General features: G+C 41.4%; 1 protein-coding gene across 19 annotated transcripts in view; it reads left to right on the forward strand.

Annotated features, from left to right (window-relative positions):
• Positions 1 to 13,586, forward strand: part of dlg1b (discs large MAGUK scaffold protein 1b) — a 269,133-nt gene that overhangs the window by 203,581 nt on the left and 51,966 nt on the right. For all 19 annotated transcript variants that reach the window (XM_045206188.1, XM_045206189.1, XM_045206190.1 and 16 more), the window contains one exon: positions 3,944 to 4,070. In XM_045206188.1, coding sequence (XP_045062123.1) covers positions 3,944 to 4,070 — 127 coding nt within the window. The remainder of the gene's footprint in view (positions 1 to 3,943; positions 4,071 to 13,586) is intronic.

The following is a 13,586-nucleotide window of genomic DNA, read 5'->3' on the forward strand; positions in this document are numbered from 1 at the left end:
GCCTGGCCATGAGATGTTGGAAATCCATGCTATCATTTGGTGATGCATCGTTCCCTTGCATGAAGATGCTCGTGGCGGGGCCTGCGTGTCCCACGGACTAATTGTGTCAATGGAAAAAATAATAAAACGGAATAGAGCTAAGCACAGATAAAATCCTAGAGGAAAACCTGGTTGTCTGCTTTCCACCAGACACTGGGAAATGAATTCACCTTTCAGCAGAACAACCTAAAGCACAAGGCCAAATCTACACTGGAGTTGCTTACCAAAAAGACAGTGAATGTTCCTGAGTGGCCGAGTTACAGTTTTGACTTAAATCTGCTTGAAAATCCATTTCAAGACCTGAAAATGGTTTTCTAACGATGATCAACAACCAATTTGACAGAGCTTGAAGATTTTAAAGAATAATGGGCAAATGTTGCACAATCCAGGTGTGGAAATCTCTTAGAGAATATATTAGTGTTACATTTTTCTTAATGTAATTTTTTTTTTACAAATAGCAATGTCAGTGGCATTGAATAAAATACAGTAGAACACAGTATATTAATATGAAATGAGTAAAGCAGTATGTAAACATTATTAAAGTGACTAGTGTTCCATTTATTAAAGTGACCAGTGATTCCATGTCTTTGTACATAGGGCAGCAGCCTCTAAGGTGCAAGGTTGAGTAAACAGGTGATAGCCGGCTAGTAATGGCTATTTAACAGTCTGATGGCCTTGAGATAGAAGCTGTTTTTCAGTCTCTCGGTCCCAGCTTTGATGCACCTGTACTGACCTCGCCTTCCGTGTAGCTCAGTTGGTAGAGCATGGCGCTTGCAACGCCAGGGTTGTGGGTTTGATTCCCACGGGTGACTGTATGAAAAAAAATGTATGCACTCACTAACTGTAAGTCGCTCTGGATAAGAGCGTCTGCTAAATGACTAAAATGTAAATGTAATGATAGCGGGGTGAACAGGACGTGGCTCGGGTGGTTGATGTCCTTGATCTTTTTGGCCTTCCTGTGACATCGGGTGATGTAGGTGTCCTGGAGGGCAGGCAGTGTGCCCCAGGTGATGTGTTGGGCAGACCGCACCACCCTCTGGAGAGCCCTGCGGTTGTGGGCGGTGCAGTTGCCGTACCAGGCGGTGATACACCCCGACAGGATGCTCTCAATTGTGCATCAGTAAAGGTTTGTGAGGGCACCTTCTTCATCACACTGTCTGTGTGGTTGGACCATTTCAGATTGTCAGTGATGTGTACGCTGAGGAACTTGAAGCTTTTCACCTTCTCCACTGCGGTCCCATCGATGTGGATAGGGGCATGCTCCCTCTGCAGTCTCCTGAAGTCCACGATAAGCTCCTATGTTTTGTTGACGTTGAGGGAGAGGTTATTTTCCTGGCACCACTCCGCGAGGGCCCTCACCTCTTCCCTGTAGGCTGTCTCATCATTGTTGGTAAACAGGCCTACCACTGTTGTCGTCTGCAAACTTGATGATTGAGTTGGAGGCGAGCGAGGCCACGCAGTCATAGGTGAATAGGGAGTACAGGAGGGGGCTGAGCACGCACCCTTGTGGGGCCCTTGTGTTGAGGATCAGCGTAGTGGAGGTGTTGTTTCCTACCTTCACCACCTGGTGGCGGTCCGTCAGGAAGTCCAGGACCCAGTTGCAAAGGGCGGGGTTCAGACCCAGGGCCCCGAGCTTAATGATGAGCTTGGAGGGTACTATGGTGTTGAAGGCTGAGCTATAGTCAATGAACAGCATTCATACATAGGTATTCCTCTTGTCCAGATGGGATAGGGCAGTGTGCAGTGCGATGGCGATTGCATCATCTGTGGATCTATTGGGGCGGTATGCAAATTGAGGTGGGTCTATGGTGTCAGGTAAGGTGGAGGTGATATAATCCTTAACTAGCCTCTCAAAGCACTTCCTGATGACATAAGTGAGTGCTACGGGCGATAGTCATTTAGTTCAGTTACCTTTGCTTTCTTGGGTACAGGAACAATGGTGGACATATTGAAGCAAGTGGGGACAGCATACTGGGATAGGGGGAGATTATTATATGTACTTAAACACTCCAGCCAGCGCATGCTCTGAGGATGTTGCTACGGATGCCGTCTGGGCCGGCAGCGTTGCGAGGGTTAACACGCTTAAATGTCTTACTCACGTTGGGAGGTAATATGGTCGGCATTTGATTGTGATGTATTCTAGGTCGGGTGAACAAAAGGACTTGAGTTCCTGTACGTTATCACAATCACACCATGAGTAGTTATTCATGAAACATGCACCTCCTCCTTTCTTCTTCCTGGAGAGTTATTTATTCCTGTCTGCGCGATGTACTGAGAACCCAGCTGGCTATATGGATGGGGACAGTATATCCATAGAGAGCCATGATTCCGTGAAACAGAGTATGTTACAGTCCCTGATGTCTCTCTGGAAGGAGATCCTCGCCATGAGCTCGTCTACTTTATTGTCCAGGGACTGAACATTAGTGAGTAATATACTCGGAAGCGGTGGATGGTGTGCATGCCTCCTGAGTCGGACTAGAAGTCCACTCCGAATACCTCTTCTCCGATGGCGGGGTCTTGGAGCAGCCTCTGGGATAAGTTCTATTGCCCTGGGGGTACGAACAAAGGATCCAATTCGGGAAAGTCTTATTTCTGGTCGTAATGCTGGTGTGTTACCGCCGCTCTGATATCCAACAGTTTCTTCCGGCTGTATGTAATAACACAACAAAAACGTTCTGGGCTAATAATGTAAGAAATAACACACAAAAAAACAAAATACTGCAAAGTTGCTTAGGAGCTAGAAGCAGAGAATTATGAAGCGCTGTGCATATTGTCGGTATAAAGTGCAGCTTGCAAGGACTACAGAGACAGTAATTGTGGTAGTACCAGTTTCAAGCAGGGCTGCTTGGATTTGAAACTATGAAAAATCAAGTGGCCTAGGAATGGGAATTTGAGAGCAAAGCTACTGTTTATTTCTTAAATTGTAGCGGTAAAAAACCTTTGATTATTCATAATTGTTTATTTTATAAAGTGTATCATATTTTTTATACGTTTTATTATCCATTTTTTATATGGAACTTTGTATTGTGCTGTGGAACTGCTTGAGGTGTTACATTAAATTTGTCATCCAGCCTTTTTAGCTTGGCCTTTAATCAATGATGCCTTTGTTTTATGTTCTTTGATATAATTTGATCTACTTTATCGCCATGCTTGTTTTTTCATTTTATTGTTTTAAGTGTGTTGTTTGATTTCATATTGGAACTTTAATTGATGATTGTATGAATATAGATTCCATTAACTTTATCATTTTTATTAAGACATTTTTAAAGTATGAACTAGGTTATAGGCCTACTAAATACATGTTTGGAGTGAATTGATCTGGGGCGTGTTATGAAGAAAATAGACAAGGTGTTAGGGGCATGTGTAAAGATCCATTGTTTTTATTCTGACTTCTCAGTACTGAGCTTCTACTTCTTATCATCAAAGATATTCTGACTTGCAAGTACACACTCGGAAACAGGCCATTTTAAGCAGTGTTATAGTTGGTTGTTTCAGGCACTCGCACACACAGTCCCCTTCCCAGATGTCGGCTCTGGGTTGTGTTACCGAACGACCCCCTCAAGGTCTTCCGCCTTGCCTCACGCCATCACATCGGTGACAGTAGCCTCAATGCACAGAGAGACAGAGGTGAGCGAGAGACAGAAGCCTCATTCACCCACTGCATTCGGCACAGAGTGGGATCGGATGTGTCGATATACTGTTTTTCACAGACATAATATCTTAGTAAACTCTATCGGCATACCGGGACCTTTTTCGGGGGTGGACAAATGCACTGTCGTTCGGCTTTTCTCAACCGGCGGCGCACTAGGTAATTACCTCGCAGTATTTGGTTGGTGTTGGTGGAGGTTAGGTTTCTTGTTAGCTACTCCGTCTGAGCTGTGTTTTTGTTTTCTCTTTCTATCAGCCTACTCCCAACACATGGAGAACCATATCAGCCCTCCCAGCTACCTGGGCCAGCCCCTTCCCCCAGTGGCCCCGTCAGGACGCTACTCGCCCACCCCAAAAAGCATGCTGGGAGAAGATGTCACCAGGTAAGGCTAATTCAGTGCTTCCCCATTCTGCGTGTGTGCGCGCGCATTCAGGTTTTTTTGTGTATGATGACGGGATAGAGAGGGCTGGAAGGGGTGGAATGTTAGGATGAATGAAGGGAGAGAGGGATGGGATAATAAATGGGGCATGGAAGGTGGATTGATGGAAGGAGGGAGGGAGGTATGCAGGGGGGGGGATGGATGGAGGCAATAAGGAAAACGATGGAGGGAGGGAAAGGTGTGGAGGAAGGGTGCGGCTAAAGGGACATGACTGGCTTTCCAACCCGTAACTCTAACCCTAAACTTAACCAAACCCCTAACCCTAATCATAACCAAACCCCTAACCCTAATCATAACCAATTGGGTAATTCAACATGGGTTTGCTAGTCAGTCATACCTCTTTAGTTTTCCCTGTGGGGGAATGGGTGACAGGGAGTCCCTGAGCATTAGCTACCCTTTTTTCCCCCTGGTACCATCCCCAAGAATAGACCAAAGCTCAGTCCGAAGCCAGTCTGACAGGACAAGGATTTATTGAAAATGTCTCTGAGGCCAGCCGGCCAAAAGATACAATCGTGTGACGCATTACACCCAACGGGTAAACAGGAGGGCAGATGGCCATTCCCCCGGTGAGAGTTCTCAGTCTCCTCCCTCTCTCCCCTCTCTCTTGCTAGCTCTCTCCGTCTAGCTCTCTCACTAGCTCACCATCCCTCTCTCTCGCTAGCTCTCTCTCTCGCTAACCAAGTTTCCATCCAGTTTTTATGCGAGTAAAGTCATACCGTATAAAAAATAATCATGACAGTTGTGATGGAAACAGTTTTGATACAATATTATAAATGTTGACAATTTGTTCATTCAACATGGTGGGATCTTTTTGTGTCGGTAAAATTGTGAGAAATGGCGGTGGAACGCCTTGATGCGCAAATATTGATATAATAACCATCAAATCAAAGTAAACTTGGAGTAACGCGATGATATGGTGTATGGTCCTCCTCCCACTGCGACTCGGGAAACCATGCCGTTTATTAGGTTACAGATTAAATAAGGGTAACACTTTACAATAAGGTTCAATTTCTAAAGGGTTTCTAAAGGGTTTGTAATTACATTATTTACGGTTATTTAATCATTTGTAATTGCATTATAAACCATTAATAAATGGGTTATAACAAATTGCAGTGCTTGCCAAATAGAGCCACTATTTACCTCCAGCTATTAACCATTTGTAAATGCACTTACAAATGCGTATAATATTGAACCCTAATGTATCATCATGCAACCTTATTTTCCATGGTTGCACAGTTAAACAATAGTTATTTTCTCACTTTTGGGTGTGATACATTGTTGCTCTGTCCTAGGAACAGAAATGGTTGGTTTTCAGACCAATGGAAAGGAAAGGTAAAGGGGGTCAACTGTGTCTTGCCCCACGTTTGAAACCCTGATGATGCATTGGTACACTTATTTATTCCAGGAATGAAGGCCTCATCTGAAGAGTTCGAGACATATTATTGGTGTGGTTCGCTGGTTTTGGATAAATTCCCCTGACTTTGTGAGATCTGCCCATCTGTGAAACTTGCTTGAAATAAAGACGATCTGGAACGTGCCCAGAATTGTTTGTTGACACTGACATCATGTGACAGTGCGTCGTGAAGATCAGGATGGGTGGCTATGAGAACTGTCCAAAGGCCAGACAGAAGAGATTGCGCAAAATAAATGTTGTTCACCAGATGATAAAAATGTTGACAGAGGAGAGAGGGTAAATTCTTTATGCAATTTGTTTCACTTTTCGATACAGAAGTTCTGCTGGTTGATTTAGCACACTGCGCAGCTAGCTAAGTAGCTTGCTAGCTAGCTAACGTTTGCTAGCACCTCTGTCCTAGATACTAGCTAGGAAACGTTAGCTAGTTAGCTAGCATTAGGTAAAACCTAAAACGTATTTTTGAGTATAGAAATTCTGCTAGACGATTTAGCACAAGATCATCTTTGGCATGATATAGTTAGTTAGCTAAGTATATCACGTTTTCTGGTTAGTTAGCTTGGCTCGCTAGCTAGCAAACTGTAGCTGCCAGCTAGCTTGCTAACGTAGACATGACAGAATGTCCATGCAATTTGTTAAAGCTAGCTTTTTTGGATTAGCACAGTAGCTAGCTAGTTATCTAACTTTTGAACTCAGGTACAGTCTCTAGCTAGGTAGCTGTTAAATTAGCTAGCTAGCATCCTTTGTCAGCACACTAGTGGTTCCAATGTTAAGACTAACTTACTATCTAGCTCGCCAACTAGCTACTATATTAGCAACAATTGTGATAACTAGCTAGCCCCTTTCATCATTGATAGCTAGCTATTAGTTTTAGCAAGTGATGTTAAACACTAGCTAGCTATTATTATTAGCAAGCAGTGGATAGCATAACTAGCTCAGCCTAAATGGTAGAAATCATGCTAATGATATTAGAGCTATGTGTAGCTAGAGTTTCAGTTAAATTTGCATAAAGCCTATTCTGTCACACAGATTCCCATAAGGTCTCAGACTCCAGGATGGGAAAATGCTTAACAAGAAATAAACAGATGAAGACACAGAAGGGGACCATGAGAGACTATCTTGTATTTGAAATAGTGAATTTGTTGTACATTTCTATTCTGACTTGTAATGTTAAAAAGGGGGAGAAAAACAAAGGGTGTCTTTATCTGAATTAGCTAGGCTACTCACTATACCAATGATAGGCTACAGATTTGAGTCAATGCAATTACAATTATTTTCCAAATGTATCCTTCAATTCAATTACGTTTAGTTCTTCCTATGTATTCCATGTTTGAGGACATGATATGCTGTTATAAATGTTTGCAACTCATTAATAAATGGACAGAATGTTTCCACTTTCTTTTGGTATATTTTAAGCAGTTATAAATGTTAAGTAATTTGTTAATGTTCAGTGGATTGCCACTTTAAAATAAGGTATAATTTTAGCAATTTTTGTGACAAAACTATCGGTAGAGTTGAAAATGCAAAACTTTAGATTTTGATTAGGTACATAAAACGTAAGCGAAAAAGTACATTTTGTGTGCACTACGTCATCACTCACTGATTTTTATCTGCAAAAAGTCAATTGCGTGGAACCATACTACTTTATGCGGATTCTAGAGTATTTGCATGAAACTCTGTCACCAATTGGATGGACACTTAGCTATTGTCTCTCTCTCTCTCTCCCTTTTCCTCCCTTATTTTTTTCTCAATATAGGAAGGGGTTGGTTGGCATGCATGGCAGAGAGGGCACTTTACTGCCCCAAATCCATTTTAATGGCAGGATTTGGGTTTCATTATGAGGGGGGAAAAATCAGAGGACATCACTCCAGCCCCTAAAAAAACAAAAAAAAATTCCAGGGTTGTATTCTTTAGTGTACACCATTAGTAAATTGTAGCAAAACCGTAATGTAAACGTTTATTGGACATGTTCAAGTCTGTATCTTCAGTTTGGTTCCTAATTAATATGACCCTGATGGGACAAGAGCACACAGCATGACCCAAAATAGATAACCTCCGTCTTTGAAATGACAATAACGTTTAACAGATCTGTTGTGTATGGTGTAGTCACCAAGCTTCAAATTTTGCCTAGTCACGTTTTTTGAACCATTTGAATCCCAGCCTCGTTAGCGGTTTGGCAAAAATAAGCAGAGCGTATACATTGCAGTCGGAAAGTATTCATACCCCTTTACTTTTTCTACATTTTGTTACGTTACAGCCTTATTCTAAAATGGATTAAATAAATACAAAATCTCATCAATCTACACACAATACCCCATAATGACAAAGCAAAAACATTTTTTTTTATTTTTTTTATACACACCTTATTTACATAAGTATTCAGACCCTTTGCTATGAGACTCGAAATTGAGCTCAAGTGCATCCTGTTTCCATTGATCATCCTTGAGATGTTTCTGCAACTTGATTGGAGTCCACCTGTAGTAAATTCAATTGATTGTACATGATTTGGAAAGGCACACCTGTCTATATAAGGTCCCACAGTTGACAATGCATGTCAGAGCAAAAACCAAGCAATGAGGTCGAAGGAATTGTCCGTAGAGCTCCGAGATAGGATTGCGTCGAGGCACAGATCTGGGAAAGGGTACCAAAACATTTCTGCAGCATTGAAGGTCCCCAAGAACAAATGATCAAAATCTGCAATGATAAGCATTCGCTGTACCGTTGTTTCCATGTGCCCTAGAGAAAAAAGCAAATGCAGATTCGATAGCGTCATGGTTGCTCCTTTTCTACAGCGAAAATGTCTTGCTTTTGTAGCCCAACCAGGTCAAAATATCTGACCCATATTACCGGCGCAACATTTTCATCTTCCTATAGCTGATTGCCGGGACCGCATTTTACATCTACTGTATAAACGTGTAGTGGGCCATTCTAAAACTACTTGCGTGTCGTTAACCATTTGTTTACACTTTGTTCAGTCATGTTATCTTATTGGCTAGCTAGCTAACAACCTGGTAACTTTACCAGTATATCCAAACATTTGGGGGCACAGAAAGAAAGGAAAATGGATAGCTTCTTCAGGAGATCAATGATCATAGCAATGGATGGATGACAGATCTTGTGCATGTCGTCATCACAAACCAGACGTTTTTGTGGTTTTGTACAATTTCAGTGTAATGCATCTCAATAGGAAAATGGTGCTTTTACTCTATGTAGAAACCTAATATTCCACAAATGATTTTGTAATTTCTGACAGGTATTCGTATCAACATTTGAGCTTTAATAACAAACTAATGTCTTTACAGTGTTGCATATTAGTTTCTAGGGCACAACATGTGCTTCAAAAGTAGCTAGAATTTATATTGGCCCAATATAGGCTATATCTCAATCAATAAAACATTTAAGTATTTTCTGGTGCTACCAACGAAATGTTAATTTAGATCCCTGATCACAACATTTTCTTTGCAACTTTGGGTAGAAAACCAATAGCTTTGGCTCATGATGAAAATAATTGTGTGGTCATCCTCACAAGTAAAGCCAGTCCTCCATGAAAGCAATTCAGTTTGTCCTTCTCTTAGCAACCCAACTCTCCTTGAATAGTCCAACAAAAGAGAGGGCTATGTGAAATGTTCTGACAACCCTAAACAAATAATACAATTATAAGAAAATATCTATGTGATTAGTGACATTTACCATTAAACCCAACCCAATACCATTGCAAAACACTAAACAGTGTTTGTTTGGGACTTTTAACATTGAAAACCCTTAGACCATAACATTTCAACCATAAGAACTGCTTTAGCCTAATGGTTTGCTTTGTTCACCAAACACAGGGATGGTTTCCTAGACACAGATTAAGCCTAGGAGAAGGACAAACTGAATTGCTTTCATGGAGGACTGGCTTGAATTGTGAGGATGACCACAATAAATTTTCATCATACTCAAAAAGCTATTGGTTTTTCTACCCGAAGTTGCAAAGAAAATGTTGTGATCCCGTTCATAAACACAAGAGACCATCAAATGCGTAAAAGGGTATGGCAATAGCAGGAACAGCGGCATCTAGTGGGCAAAACCTGGTACTTTCACATTTTATGGGGGAAAATGCAAGGGACTTCAATGGCAAATTTGTAAGAACAGGAGAAAAAAAATATTCATCAAATTCACCGGGAATACAATATATAGTATGAATAAACAATACTCCAAGCCGCAGCTTCATACTACTTGTCAAACATAAATAACCGATACTGGCCATTGCAGTGGGCTTGGTGTGGGGGGTCCTTTGGTGGCTTATTTATTTAGTTATTTGCTTTGTCATTTTTTTGTTTGGGGGGAGGGGGGTTACAGGTACAATATTAATGTCAATTTACACTTAGTTTGTACCACATGTAGGCTGCCACAAAAATAAAAAAAGGGGGGGGGGTGAAGTAAGAGAAATGATCATATTGATCACACAGGATTTTGTAATAATAAAATTGGTATGTAAAGAAAAGAGAAAGAAACAGGTGGCGCATCCAATGCATAAAACAGATCTCTAGCTTAAACTGACACATTTCTATTAAGATTTTTGTATTATGCTAATTAGATTTCCGCGGGGGCAAGGGCATCGACCTTAGGTGGTTAAAAGGCTGTCGGTTCCACTTTTAAGTAACATAGTAGAAGCAACGCATTGAATATTTACATTTATGCACTTCAAAATGAATTTTGTAACTTTTTCCCAGAAGCATTTAACTGCAAGGCCTACCTGATTTAGAGGACACAGTGAACAGTTGGGAGTTGGGGCCAATGTCATCGTGAAACTTTTCCTTGGTGTTACATACAGTCTGTGAACAAACTTAAGTTGATGTTTCTCATTACGTGATGCCAAGATCATATTTTCCATATTCTGTTCCAGTTAAAGGGTGGTTCAGATTCACTTAGATATGTGGACTATACTTTCTTAATGGCTAGCTCAGAATGAGCTTTTCAAAAGTTGTTTATATATTATAGAGCTCAGTCATTTTGGGAGCCCATCATTGGATGCCTCGGTAGTTGGGTTTCCCAAGGGACTCCATAGGCCAGCATAGCTGACCTAAGTTGTGAATAAAGAAAAAAGGAGTTGCCTGGTAATGTTTGTCTTTCAAGTCATGGAAATGTTCTCAAACCATTACTGTCCATGATATCGGCAAGGGTACGGATTCCACATTTGGACCGTTGGGGGAATACAAAAGGCCGCCCTCCAGATCGCATGGGCATGTACGGGCATGATTCCCAGTTACATTGTTTTTAAATGTTGTGCCAAATATATAAATTGTGTGAGCAATAATGGGACCACAGTGTAGTTTACATCGTTTAAGGAATATATCAGTGAAGACCACCTCTTCCAAGGCAATAGGAGACACCATATTTCTCTCTATCCTCAGCCAGGGGGTGGAAGACTAATGGGGCAAAATGCTAGTGTCTGGAAATACAATTTAAAGTTTATTATTTATTTAATTTTTTATTTTTGGTCATTTAGCAGACGCTCTTATCCAGAGCGACTTACAGGAGCAATTAGGGTTAAGTGCCTTGCTCAAGGGCACATCGACAGATTTTTCACCTAGTCGGCTCGGGGATTAGAACCAGCGACCTTTCGGTTACTGGCACAACGCTCTTACCCACTAAGCTACCTGCCGCCCTGGAAGTTTGGTATGGATAGTCCTCCTACGTCTTTCCCTCTTTGTAAGTTTGTTAATTTTATCCGGGATCACTTACCTTGCCATATGAATTTTAAAACCGCACTATGAATTTGATCTCAATAGCCAGAAGGGGGAGACATGGGAAGCATTGTACTACAGAAATTCAGCCGTGGCAATATATTTATTTGACCAATATTCAGTACCAGTCAAAGGTTTGGACACACCTACTCATTCAACGGTTTTTCTTTATTTTTACTATTTTCTTCATTGTAGAATAATACTGAAGACATCAAAACTATGAAATAACACATGGAGTCATGTAGTAACCCAAAAAGAGTTAAACAAATAAAAATATATTTTATATTTGAGATTCCCTTTGCCTTGATGACAGCTTTGCAAATGTAATCCATTTTGAATTTCCCGCTTGTTATTGGTCATAAAGCAGACGCCACCGCCTTTGTTCTTGCCAGAGAAAGCCCGCTTCCTATCCGCTCGATGAACTTTAAACCCTGCTGGTTGTATATAATCCATTTGGATGTCTGTTGGAGGAAAACCAAGTCTCAGAAAAACAGAGTATGTTGCAGAATCTGATGTCCCTCTGGAAGGAGATCCTTGCTCTGAGTTCGTCAAGTCTATTCACCCGTGATTGAACATTGGCGAGTAGTATGCTCAGTAATGGAGGACGGGTCGCCCAGCGTCTCATTCTCACTAAGATCCCTCCAAGTCTGCCTCTCCGTCGGCGTCTTTGTTTCATTCTCTCAGGTAGTACTCCCAGTCAATCCGGCACCTCACGGAAGAGGCTGGACCATTGTTCTGCCGTCTCTGGGAATTCGGGAAAGTTGGTTGGACAGTGAGTACTCAGCGATTTTTAGGACCCCCTGTCTTGGAGCATTGCTATATTGATATGGTTTCTTGCTAGGATATCAAGACAGCTGGAATGTTTGATAGGACATTTTAGGCCTTTCCAATTCCAAGAGAGAATAGGTAGTGATGCCATTGTTTTTCCAGAAAGGAATGTTATGTTAATGATACAATTGTTATCTTTAGTGTTGATAAAGGCCATGGATGTGTAACAAAAAACAGGACCCACAGGGAAACTCACCCATTGGGTGTTCCCCACCCAAAAAATCCTCCTTGTAAACCATTCCCCCCTACATCCCCTTTCCTCCCATCTCAGATTTAGCTTGCGACAGCGAGAATGAATGGTGCTCGTCAATTTAGCTCGTTTGCTCACCCTCTGTCCCACACCTTTAATATGGTGTTTACTATTGATAATTTTAGAAATAAAGTCTGCTAATTCATAATAATTTTGCAAAAGAAAGCAACAATAAGGCCACGCGTTTCAATGCATGCCACTGGAACCGGAATGCTCTCACGGTTTTGAGTACCAACATTTTTGACCTTTTAAAAAGAAATCCTCGTCTTACTCATTGTTAGGATGAAGTTTTGTCCAAATCGGATGTTGGGTACTATATTTATTTACACTCTTATCTGTTTTTAACTCCAGAAACAATTTCAGAACAATCTGAGATGGTGGGTGTCGGAATCCTCTTTCTTGTGCTTTTGAGGTGGAACGACCCTAGAACTACAACTACTACAAAGCTTTTTATTACCCCCATTACAACTTATTTCACTACTTCAAGACAAGCAAGCACATATATTCTTCAGGAAATGTCATTTTCTTGTAAAGCCACACTCCTGGGACTATGTTTCAGTCCAACAGCAGCCCTGCAACTTGGTTTTTTATAAAGAGATGAGATAGGGATGAAGTTTAACGTAACAACAAAGTCATAGACTGAGCTATGGAATGCAATGTGATCGACATGATCGTTTGAAACCTATTTTGAGTCGATACATTTTTTTAAATTATAAAGACAACAAAAACATTAACAATGGAGTAATTCAAACCATACATTTTGGGTTGTGATGATAGGATAAGACTGTTGCACTAAGGTCACGAGGCATTTAAGTTACACTATATATACAAAATTGTGGACACCCCTTCAAATTAGTGGATTCGGCTATTTCAGCCACACCCATTGCTGACAGGTGTATAAAATCGAGCACACAGCCATGCAATCTCCATAGATAAACATTGGCAGTAGAATGGCCTTACTGAAGAGCTCAGTGACTTTCAACGTGGCACCGTCATAGGATGCCACCTTTCCAACAAGTCAGTCAACTTTTTAAGTGCTGTTATTTTGAAGTGGAAACGTCTAGGAGCAACAACGGCTCAGCCGCGAAGTGGTAGGCTACACAAGCTCACAGAACGGGACCGCCGAGTGTTGAAGCGTGTGGCGCATAAAAATCGTCTGTTCTTGGTTGCAACACTCACTACCGAGTTCCGAACTGCCTCTGTAAGCAACGTCAGCACAAGAACTGTTCGTCGGGAGTTTC

Source organism: Coregonus clupeaformis, chromosome 21 (assembly GCF_020615455.1).
Source record: "Coregonus clupeaformis isolate EN_2021a chromosome 21, ASM2061545v1, whole genome shotgun sequence".
NCBI lineage: Eukaryota > Metazoa > Chordata > Actinopteri > Salmoniformes > Salmonidae > Coregonus > Coregonus clupeaformis.